Raw genomic sequence first — 12,741 nt, forward strand, 5'->3', positions numbered from 1 at the left:
TTGCTGCTTTGCACAAGGGTAAAAAACAATAATGAAAGCACATACCTCACTTTTCATAACGACAATGCATTCATCTCAGTGGCTGTACATTTGTAAAAATCAACATGACATTTCAAGTCATTCTGGACCCACAGTCCACTGCTTCTAAGTAGTATACACTCTGAAAGGGCTTTGAAAAGTCTTTGACTTTAAGTCCAAGAGGAACTGCTGTGTAGGTTCAAAGCTTCCCAAGGTTGCCAGAACTTTAAACACAACTGTCTTATCTTCTTCTTTTTTAATGTTTCTTTTAAAACCTTATTTATTTTGAGAGAGAGAGAGAGAGAGAGAGAGAGAGAGAGAGAGAGAGATAGTGGGCAGGGGAGGGGGAGAGAGAGCACGCGAGAGAATCCCAAGCAGGCTCCACACTGAGTGAGCCAACAAGGCACTCTGATAACTGTCTTATCTTCTAATGAGCAGTCAGTTGGCTTCAAACTGACCAAATCCAAAATCTTGGTGGACATAAATATCTGAGCACATTCTAGAATATCATACAATGAAATTTATTTCCCAGACTTACAGACTTTTGCAGGGGAAGGTGGAGGCTAAATGGCAGATAATATCTTTCTAGTTGGGTATACTTTGGAGAAATAGCTTAAGCTTTCTTAGATATGCATTCTAGGGTTATTTTTCCTTATGCACCATGATTCCTACAGCTGGGATCTGTGCTGTGGCAGTGCATTTCCACCTTCTTTATCAGTATTATGCCAACCTACTTTCAAGGCTCAACTTAGGATGTATCAGCTTTTTCAACTTTCCTCCATCCATAATATAAACGGTAACTGCTCTCTGTTTTTTAGGCACAAACTTATATATTTCTTACAGCCTTACTTTGTCTGTTTCCCCATTTAGTTTTATCTCTTCAATTAACTTATAAACTCTTTCAGTTCACAGCCTTTACACCACACAGCTACACGTTATCCACAGCAGTTATACATTAATTTGTTGACTGAATTACCAGAAGTTACCCTACATTTGCCCAGAATCTGTACAGAACTCCCACTGGCCATAGTTTCTGAAAAATTGCCTGTCTTCCTCAGATTTTTCTCTCCTTGGGCATACTCACAGGAGCCCCCTCCTGTTCAGGAGGACATCTACCTGAGGCAAGGCATGGACTCAATACACAGTTCCACTCAGAAATAACAGAATGCCCTGATGCTTAATCTGTGCCTCTCTCTCCTTATGTACCCAAGTCATACAATTAATTAGTAAGAAGGATAATGTGGTCTGCAGGACCATAGCCTCTATTTAAGAGTTCCTCATCTTTCCCTTTCAAGAGACCAGAAAAATCTTCCTGAAGATGTTTTTCAGTCAAATGGCAAACATTTTACTTCTTCTGTTTGACACACATGAACAAAGTTCTAATTACTTCAGAAAAAAAAATTATTTTGTTTTTCCCCATTACTTAAAGGGTGGATACATTTTCTAACCGTCATTTCTGGCTAGCATCGTATTTCCTACTTACATCTTTCAGATCTGAGCTGCATTTTCTGCTGTCCTTTAGGACTCTGGGAGGCCTAGCTATGAAACAACCTTTCCTCTTTCAGACAGACATGTTTCCCTTTCCACAGAATCACTCAATGATTTTTATCCCCCCATTCTCATTACAAAGAAATAAAACAAAAAATAGGCTGCTTGCAGATATGGTAACATATCACATACTTGACCCCATCTGTCAACCACACAGCAGTAGAGTGTTGAGTTGAGTGTTGAGTGTTGAGTGGAACAGTAAGAAACTGATGTCTCCTACTTTTATGAAAAACTATAAAGGTAGCACACTAAAAGATACAAAGAATAAGTTACCTCATCATTTCTAAAACCCTTGTTGCTACGTAACAATATCTTTAATTAATATATTTATAGTAAATGTGTAATAGCCCAAAAATATTTTCCTAATATTTGAAATTTCCTGTGATTATAATTTATGGGGAATGTGTGATTTGGATTATGAAATGGAAATCATCATCTTACTGAATTCAATCAATGATATCAACAGAAATGAAAATAAAGCATTTTGAAACCAAGCTTAGAAAAGGTATAGTATCTCGAAAAAGTGGTAAGAAACCAATATAAAAAAAGCTTAACTGGGATCAGTGTAAGGAGGTATAGTAAGAAAGAAATGGAGGGGCACCTGGGTGGCTCAGTCAGTTAAGCATCCAACTTTGGCTCAAGTCATGATCTCAGGGTTGTTGATTTCTAGCCCAGCATTGGGCTGTTGCTGTCAGCACATAGCCTACCTCACATCCTCTGCCCCCTCTCTCTCTGCCCCTCCCCTGTATGTGCTCTCTCTCTATCAAATAAATAAACATTTTTTCAGAAGAAAGAAAGAAATGGAACTGCACTGGCATAAAATGGAAAATAAGTGTGTGCCCCAATAATGCAACATGACAAATTTTATTAGTAGGTTGGGAAAAAAATCCATCCAATGGATGTGCCTGCATTCTGGAAAAAAGAGTTGTGAAATTTCTTTCTGTAAAGAAATCTCATAAACAACACAGGACTGCCATCTGACTGGCATATTGGGTCTTAAAGTAGTGGGAAAATTTAATGACATCTTATAGTCTCTTCTCACAACTTTATAATTGTATAGGCCCAAAAGTTTATTAATTGGATTTGAAATAAAAATAGGGCACAGTTTCCTATGAATACAATCATTTATTCAGTCTGATGTAAGGGGTATACTTACACTGACAGTCACTGAAACAAAGAAATGAAATTTCATTTTGTGGGACTATTCAGTTAACAGCAATAACAATGAAGCTGAAAACGCTCACCTTATTCATACCTGAAATGCCCTCATTATAATACTTTGCTTGTCCCTCCAAAATAGCCAAAAAGGAGAGTACGACATTCTCCAATTCAACTCAGAACTGATGGCACATTCCCTTAGTTTACTGCAGCTGCCAGAAAGCACCATTCTAGAGCTCAGTTCCAGAACTAGGCTGGTATATCTATCTGCCTTTGCCTTTTGTGGGTTGTAAGCCTTAAACCCAACTCTTTCAAGACTCTTCCCAAAGCATAAAGACCAGGTCAGAGAATGTGAATGATGAATTACCTCTACAGCTAGAAAGCAATCCACGATCACAGTTCCTAACACTGTCTTGAAAAGACATAAACTGAACCCATAAGGCTCATGCTGGTAGGTCTTATCTCCGAAAGCCCCACCACAATCACACTAAAAGAGTAAGTTGTGAAAGAATACAGAGCACATTCCTTCAGAAAAATTTGCTTGTAGCCTACTTCTCAAAACAGATTTAAGGCGGTTCACCTTATAAAACAAAAACAAAAATAATTGTATAGTATCAATAAGAAGAGTCAGAATCAGAGACAATAAAATTAATCCAAGAAATCAAGACCACGAAAAATGCTTTCCTTGGATTTCTTTAGTGTTATCTCTATTAACCAGAACTCCATCTCTACACTTTTACATCGGAGTCCTAATTATCTTCACCCTGGCATCCTTTCTAACTTATTCTCTAGAAAATTATTCCTTAGGCTTGATGTACAACCTGCTCAATCTAAAATACTTAAGAGCCCACGTAAGGACTTTCCTAGGGATCTATAAGACATGAGCAAGTAATATTATTTAAATAATCTTCCCACTTTGCATGCAAATTCTCAACATTGAATGGACAAAAATAATCCCAAGATACAAAGGACAGCCCACTCTTGGTGATGGTGATATGATGGTGGCCAAGGTGGTGACAATATGAGTCTGTTTATGTGTACGTGTATTGCATATAGGAATAGTGGGGTGAAGAGTGGGAACAGAGAAAGAGCTGGCTGTATGTGGTAGAGCTTTAGATTGATTTTTTTCAGCAACATTTATTAAAGTTATATCCCCCTCTCCTGCCATAGGCTGACACCCTAAATATGTGTTCAGCCAAAAGCAGTCTCTGATCATAGGGCCTCTTCAAACTCAAAATGGGCAAAAATCACAATTCAACACACTCAGGATAACTTTGCCATGAGGATGGCAACATCCTGGGACTGGATGCACTGGTCAACTGATGTTCTAGAGCGCTCTTATCCTTTGGATCAATCTGTCCATTCAGATTCGACCTACTGACAGGCTGAACTATCTTCCAGATCCTTCCTATCCACACTAAATGTCATTGCTAAATTATATGATATTAATTGATATTACTGGAATTGAGTGAATATACCTTGCTAATTTGTCATACACATATGTTTGATAAGCTTATTCTATTTATTATTTCCAGCACATCCTGGGAACTATATAGATGGTGCGTTAACCATTTCAGGATACCTACTCACTGGTCGATTGGCTCCCATTAAAAACCATTCAGACATGGACTTTTATTTTGTTTTTCGCTTGTAGATTTGTCTTGTGGTAATGCAGTTATAATCTTTTATGAGTCTCCTTGGAAATTAAGGGCATGATAGGCCAGAAGTAAAAATACAGTGTGTGGCAATACATTAGTTTTTTTTTTCTTTTTTAGCAAAACAACTGAGAAGTCGATGGGAGATAGGATTCTCAATATATGATTCTAGAGATGTAAGATCTCTAGAAAACACAGTTAAACGGCCCAAACTGCACAAAAACTTACAAAGAAAACTTTCAAAACTAGGAAAATGTTTTGATCGCTTGGCTCTAAGTATTTCAGTTAAGTATACATATAGCTGAGGTTTATTATGACCCTTGATGCTATGCTTAATCAGGTATCCTAAAACTAATACAAAGGAAGTCCAACAAAATAATACCAAAAGTTGATACCATTTCACTGTTCATTTAAGGACTCTGGTTTTCAGTGTAAGTAAAAATAAAACAAAACTTTCAAATTCTAAGAGTATTCTCAGGAAAAAAACTTTGAATACAAATAACTTTTTAAAATTCAAGAAAGTCAAATCTGTAACTCAAGAAAATGGATTTTTAAAACTACACAAATATAGATATCTCCAAATGAGTATTATCCATCAAAATATTTAACAGCTGTCTTAGGAAGTCTACATGAATGTTTTTTTAATGCTGCTTTGTTATAAAGAATTATTTTTTTTCCAATTTTCCTTTCAGAAGTGTTTTCAAATAATTTATATCCCTGTAATACTATCTCTGGTGTGGGACAGTTAAAAGATATACAGGAAAATGCCAGTTTTTAAATGTCTTTTTTAATGACATCAGAATTATTGATGGGGGGTAGACAGCCGGATATAAACTGATGGATAATTTCCCTTACCTAAATGCCACACATACACAAATCTCAGCTATTGTGCAGTAAGTTTCCTAAACAATATTCCAAGATAAATAACAGTAAGTTCCTGGGTCTACAGAACACACTTTTACAACATAAGTATTGAACGTGGTGCCAAAGCTAATTGTGCACAAGAGGAATAAGATTATAGTTACTCAAAACAATATAATCTGTGCATTAAAACAAATATTCTCAATTACTTAAAAAAACCTGAATTTCACGCTCAGAGTTTTCCAGCCAAGAAGTGGAAGAATGAAGGGACCGACTAGCTATTTCAAAGAAAAGTTGCAATGACGTATTTCTAAATCATGAAGTTAACTTGAGGCTGCAATGAAATAATTTTGTCTGAATTAACTATAAGACAATTTTTATTTCCCCTTTAACTTAGCTAGTAGAAGGAAACATTAAGAAATAATACTTTGTGTGTAACATGAATGGTTTTACATCAGCAAATACAAAGGGATAAAGGGACATAGATTTTTATGGTAGCGAAATTCCAATGTAGATCTTTAAAGTCTCTGTTTACAACTGCCCTGCTTTCTTACTTATTCGTTTTCATTGTTCTTCAAATAAAATGTTCAAAACACAATTTATAACCTTACACTAACTCTTATGTCTATGTCCTTTCCACAACTGATCAATATTTTATACCTACATAAACTCACTATAAACATTTCGACAAATAAAATTCAAACTACTTTAGGTTAAGAAGGGTGTCATGATTTACACAGTCACAGCAATGAAATCTGAAGTCCTTATTGGTGTTTCTCAGACTTAAGCATACATCACAATTATCACCTAAGGTAAGGAACACAGATTGCTGGATCCCACACTCTGAATTTCTGATTTAGAAAGTCTGGGAGGGGCCTGATAATTTGCATTTCTAACAAGTTTCCAGGTGAGGCTGATGCTGAAGGTTAGGGGTTCCCACTGTGAGAACCTAACTCTTGTGCTAAAACATATTTAAAAACTAATACATAAATATATTTTTTCACCCACCTAGTAGCTGTAACATTTATAAGGACCAGGGATGTGGATTAATTTTCACACAAACCCCATTCTAATCCAAGCCAGATGCCTAATAGCCACACCAATATTAAAAGAAAACAGAAAAAAAAAAAGACCACTACCTTCATCACAGTGATTAGTTCAGTAGCAGAACTGCATCCCCCTTTGTTGTTAAGCATCATGAGCATTATTTCAATGCAACTGTTTCCTACTTGTTCCCACTCCTAGATCTTACCCTTCCACTGCCCAAAATAAAACCGTGCCAGGATTTATAATCCGAATGACAAAAAGTGACAGGAAAATGGTACCATGCCTTTCTAATCCAGACACTTCCAGCATGTCCTGCCATCCCTGAATCTAACTTCTCATTATCTCCTACACACACACACACACACACACACACACACACACACACACACACAGAGTTGTTGTTTAATCTTCTTAGCTGGAATGATCTGAACAAATGAAAAAGAAATAAAGACTTGGATATGGGATTAAAGGAATCCAGACTCCCCCATGTTAAGGAACAGCTCCTTCATAAGGCTCTATCTCCAATATTCCTCTATCCCTAGAATCTCAGCCACTCTAAGATGTTCAGAAGTCAAAAGAGCAGTAAGTGAATTCTTGCCCTCCTCAAGGCCCCACCTCCTGCTGTCAGCCAAGCAGTAAGATCTGCCTGGAGTTTCAACATCTCTCTCAACATACACACACACCACCATCATCACCACCATCACCCCCTCAAGCGGGTTCTCTTTCCTTTGGGAAAGAGGGGCTGGGTAGAGAGGGGAAATTAAGATGCACAGAGGTAGGAGAAAGTGAAACTTTTCTGGCCTGAGCCAAAAAGGGAACTAGGAAGATAAGAAAGAAGAGTGGCAGATGGAGCGCTGGAGGGCCAAAGCTCACCCCTCCCAACCCCCTCCTGACCACCGCCTCAAACACTCAAGCCAGGAAAAACACAGCAGAGACAGTAAAAAAAGGCTGGGTCAGATCTCCTGCCTCCTTCCCCACACACCTGCCCATGGCACACACCACGTTCCCAGAGAGTTTAAGTATTCAAAGTCCCCTTGCACCCGCACCCACTCTGCAGTAAGTTCCAGGGTCTGCAGGGAAACCTCTGCAAACACTCATGCCCTTTGCCCAGGGACAGCCATTGACCTAGCAGTGCAGCGCTGGGGTCTAAACCCTGGAGTGATACCAAAGGCAGCAGTTGAGTGTCCAGCACACCCTGACCCTAGGAGAGCTGTAGAAGAGTGGTGGCCACTGTCCCCTCCATAGCTGTTCTCTTAACCTTCCTACCATACCTCTGAGATCACAAAAGTTATGTTTCCTTTGTGGCACTGCCTGCTGGTCCCAGGAAATGAGGCACCTTTCAACCAGAGTCTGGGTGTGTGTGTGAGTGAGTGTATCTTTCAATCCCGAAAGCCAAGGGTGCCAACTGCTGACAGGCAAAGGAACCTAGATCTGCTCTTGAGGACTTAAAAATCTCCAAATTAACAAGCTTGCCCTTCTCTCGGTCCTAACCGGCCCAGACCTGGGTTTTCCAGAGAACTGTCGTTGTGTTCCTGTTGCAGCGAGCTGGTGTCCTGCCCCGGAGCCAAGACGCGCAGACTTGGCCATCCGTTCATTCATGCATTTGCTCATCCATTCACATAAACATGTCCCTTAATTGTGTCTGGCACCGAGAATCTTGCCTGCTATTTTCCCCTCCCCAAGTCAGTATTCATGGCAACGCTGGTGCAGAACGCAACTCAACTGTCACCCCACTTCCTGAGCCGGAAAACGAAGTCATGTAAGCATTCACCAAGAAGAAGAAGGAAAAAAAAAAAAAAGGAAAAGGTGGAGAAAAGGAGGAGGCGGGAGACGGAGAGGGATGGGGAGCTCACTGGGGTCACATTCGGAGCTTCCCTTCGGGGGAAACCACGGCACAGACACCGCGGCAATGCAAGGAGCCAAATCATTATTAAATTAAGGACTGCTAGAGCTCCGTTCCCCAGCGGGGATAAATCAAGTGCAAAGCCACTCGTTCGCAAGAGTGCAATGTTGCCGGCTCGACCCAACTCCCAGCCCCAGCCGAGGCGCTGGGGGAGCGGCTCGCAACCCAACCCGCAGCGCGCTCGCTGCCTCCTCACCGCTCCCAATAACGTGATGAAGTGTAAATCAAATACCACGCCGGGGAGGGGCCCTGGAACGGCGCGAGTCGTGCATTTTCGCTCGCCAGCCTATGTTGCCCAAGAATCACAAGGTCACGATAGCGTCGCGATTGCACTCACCGTATACTCCTTGGCCAGAGATCCCTTCCAGGAGGACTGTCAGCAGCCACACGAGACCGTACACTAAATCCATCTTCACGTGAACATGAACATATCCAGCCCAGGGGGGATGCAGCGGGACCTTCCGGAGGCCGGCGGCCAGCCGAGCGCGCTCCACTCGCGCCCGGGCCGAGCCGAGGTGCCCAGGAACCGCTCGCCGAAGAAGGAAGCGCCGTCCGTCTGTCCTTCTCCGGCGGCGGCCGTGAGCGGAGCGCAGGAGCCCCGCACACCCCACACTCATGCACACACACACACACACACACACACACACACGCACACACTCCCACAACACAATACCCCGACACACACTCACACGCACGCAGCACTCACACCGGGCGCCTGGGAAAATCGCAGGCGCCGGGGAGGAGCAGGGGGCGTGATGGGAAGGGGACCGGGAGGCGAAGTCTTCTTCAGGGTACCGGGCTCGAGTCTCCGCAGCGACGGCGGCGGCGGCGCGCTGGGCTGGCGGCGGGCGCGGGCCAGGGGCCGGGGGTGCCGAGCGCTGCAAGCCTGACGCGGGCAGCCACGGAGCAGGAAGTGGCCTCTGACTCGCGGCACGGAGCAGGGGCTTCCTCGCCTGGATTCGCCTTTACAAAGTAACTCGCGAAGGTCCCCGGAGGAGCGTCAAGCGGCGGCAGCGGCCCGCCCGCCCGCAGTCCGGAGCCCCCAGCCCTGCTGTCTTGCCTTCCCCCATTCCATCAGTTGCCATTGCAACGCCAATCCTGTTACACGATACAGGCTCGCATCTCCGAGCGGGGAGAGGAGGAAGAGGAGGAGGAGGAAGAGGAGGAGTGGGGCCAGGGGGACGGGGGTGGGGAGGCAGGGAAGGGAGGGGGGGTGGAGGGAGAAGGAGGAGAGGGACCGAAGAGGAGCAGAGTGTGCGTCTGGAGCTCTCTCGGGCACCAGCCTCAGCCGCCGCCGCCGCCGCCGCCACCACCGTTCTCCAAAATAGCCTTTAGTGCCCCGCCAGAGAAGAGAGGGCTCCGGGCGGCCGCACCGATTCCGGGAGCCGAAAGCAGAGTCCAGGCACCGCCACTTGCAAGGGAGGGAGAATGCCAAGCCGAGACCGGATCCGCACACACGTCTACGCGTGCCCACCGGCACAGCGCGCGTCCTCTTCGCTTCCGCGCCGCCCCCGCCAGGTGGAGGGGTGGGGGCGGTCGGGACAGGCGGGAGTTTAGAGCCGGGAGCCGCAGAAGGGGTTCCCCGCCTGGGCTAACGTAGTGCTGGCATCCAGAGGTGAACGCGGGAGCGACCGCCTGAAGAGGACACCCGGCTGCGTGGCCGCCGCTCGGGCCCCAGCTGCGGCAGAGGTGTCGGGCCAGGCGGCGGAGCGCCCAGGGCTCGACGCCGGCCGGAATCCCTGGCTGTGCGCGGGGGTGCGCGCCGCGGAGGCGAGAGGAGGAGGAGGAGGGCGAAGGCGAAGCCGAGAGCGGGCGGACGGGCTGCCGGGCTGCCAGAGAGGGAGGCTGTGTGTGGTCACGTTGTGCGCTACGTGCTGAGAGCGCGAGCTGCTAGCCGCAGCTGGGCGACGTCAAAGCCGGGTGCGCGGCTCTGCCGCCTGCCTCCGCGCCTCCTCTGCCTCCTCTGCTCCGCCTTCGCTCTGCCTGCCTGTGTCAGCCGAGGAGCTCATCAGTATGGACAGCACCAAGAGGCTCCGCGAGGCCGGCGGCATCCGGCCTCCAGCTTTCCCCGCCGAGGCCCTCCGCCGACTCCCTGGGAGCTCCGCGGCGGCGGACCACCGTTATCATGCCCGACGCCGCTGTTTGTGCTTGCACGCCGAGGGGCCGGCTGCCACCCTAGACCAGGGTAATTACAGCACACACCGTCTCCTCCCAGTCGCCCAAGGTCTTCCAGGACCCGTTCTACTTGACTAGAGGGCAGAACAGGCCAGGGCACTTAGAAATGGCACAGTTTCTTCCCCATTTCCGTCCTTTTTAAATGGAATTGTGGTCAGCGCGGCAATGAAATGCCTCTCCTCTCTAGGAGAGGAGACACTGGGAGTTCAGAGCTTAGTTTATTTAATATGCAGTGTCTCCTACTAAAGTTAACTGCTTTGAAAATCTTTTCTCTTTTGTGAAAGACAGTGTCTCACAGGGACAGAGCTAGCTAGCTAGCTCTGATATTTGGGGAGCTTAAGAAATTCAGTTACAAAAGGATTAGAAAACTCGAGGCATCTTTACTTTGGAGCAAGTATAGAAATACTTAGCCCAATTTTAATAGGGAAAAACTGGGAATATAGTAGTGATTTGTGATTTGCTTCTATAACCACAATAATTAATGCTTCCTGCGTGCAATTCACTTTCTTGAATATATTCTTCACTATTCGAACAGCATATGGATAGGGAAGTGATAAAAATAGCTACAAACGTGCATTTATACGTGTGTTACAAAAGTAATTGCTATGAAAAATCTGGAGCATAGTATTCATTTATCTGCTCCCATAATAGATTAGTGCTGCAGTTCCCTCTCCCCCTGCTACTTCTGCTGTGGGGAGGGAACTCCAAGCAAGAGAAAATGAATAGTCCCCGTTGTTTCCACCAAGGTCCTTTATCTCACTTAAGTGAATTATGTATATCATCTTTGTAGGGTGGGATCTACACCCTCTGGATTTCCAAGATAGGAGGAACCAAGAATGGGTTCCAGGAATGGGATGGTGAACGCGTCCCAATGGACACTTCACTGAGTGTTGAGGACCCCTTCCTTATGAAATGCCACTTTCACATGGATGGAATTAAGTGTCATTTTAGAAGCAAAAGTCAATGTGTGGCACTTCCGAAAAGAATGAGTGATGTTCACTCACTGGCCACTTGTATGGGGAGGGTGGGGGTGGGAATTGTCTTAAATTTCTGAAGATCTGTCTTTAAAAAAAAAAATCATTCCTGCATAGTACAGCATAGCAGCTTCAAGGGGCAGTAAACTGCAACTCTCAGACAGCAGCTCACAATGTATATTGTCCATGAGACACTTGCAGATTTTAGCTGCTCATGTTCTGAAGTAGTATTTCACCTGCATGTTGGCACTATCCCTTTTTTTAGGGGTGGGGGGACTCATATTGAATCATTTGCTCTTTGAGTGTTTGCAGGACTCTAGACTGAAATATCTTAATATCCCAGAATGTCAGTGTATCACATTTGCAAAGGAATCCAGACTAAGTGACTATCCCTAATGGGGATTATTTTCCTTAACTTTCAACATTAGGACGTTAGCTTCAGGGAGTCAGGGCCTCTATTTTCCACGTAGTGCACACCTCTGTCTAGGGAAGGACCCTACACCCATGGAACCCTCAGCAGTTTCTGAATGAACTATTCAGAGCTTGGAAAGAACCTGGACATTGTGGAATTTATTTCAGTTGAGGAAACAGCCAGGTGTATCTACTCTGGGCAAGGCCTAATTCTGGATATTGGACATTCAAAAATATGTCAGACAGAATCCCTTACTTTAAGAAACAGACAATCTAGTGGACAGAGTATGTTGGTCAACACATGCACTACTATCTCTGTTGACACGATAACTTTTATATAAGTAAACAAAGTCCTAGGGCATAGGGTGGCAAACTCTATGTGCAACCATTAATTCAGTTAACATGACAGTAAAAATAAAAAATTGCACTGGATTTAATATAAGGGTTTTTGTTCCTATGAAAATCCTGGATAGATAATTTATGGAAAAAAAATGGCCAGTTCAACCAATCAAGGTATTATTTTATAAATTTATTTTTATTTTTGATATTCAGCATTTTATATCTGCTCTGACCAAACAGGCCTGATGCATTCAGCCACACCTAGCACTAGCTACTGAAGGCCTCCAGGTGGTGAGCCTGAGCTGAGGCTTGAGGATGGGAAGGGAGATGGTTTATTAGAGGAGAGGAGCTCTAGAAGACAGGCCCAAGAGCTATAATGAAATCGGACCCAGGACACTCTGTGTAGCCCAATTAGAGCAGTTTCCTATAGGAGCAGTATAAATAACCTATGGAATACTAGCTTCTTGGATTTTCCATTGTGGATATAGATGTTGCTTCGAGCCCAAAGGAATCCCACATTATATTACTGCCAGGGCCCACTCAAGAGTATTCTTCTGTCTCTAACAAGAAGAGCAATGAACACTTTATCATTTGCAATTACAGGGCCATGAAAATTTAGGGGCTCCCCTCTGACAACCCTAATTACCTTAAC

General features: G+C 44.4%; 1 protein-coding gene across 1 annotated transcript in view; it reads right to left on the reverse strand.

Annotated features, from left to right (window-relative positions):
- Nucleotides 1-9,286, reverse strand: part of MDGA2 (MAM domain containing glycosylphosphatidylinositol anchor 2) — an 859,176-nt gene extending 849,890 nt beyond the window's left edge. The window contains exon 1 of the mRNA XM_047864378.1: nt 8,528-9,286. Coding sequence (XP_047720334.1) covers nt 8,528-8,807 — 280 coding nt within the window. The 5' untranslated portion in view covers nt 8,808-9,286. The remainder of the gene's footprint in view (nt 1-8,527) is intronic.
- Between the last annotated feature and the right edge of the window lie 3,455 nt (nt 9,287-12,741).

The sequence above is a fragment of the Prionailurus viverrinus genome, chromosome B3 (genome assembly GCF_022837055.1).
Source record: "Prionailurus viverrinus isolate Anna chromosome B3, UM_Priviv_1.0, whole genome shotgun sequence".
Taxonomy (NCBI): domain Eukaryota; kingdom Metazoa; phylum Chordata; class Mammalia; order Carnivora; family Felidae; genus Prionailurus; species Prionailurus viverrinus.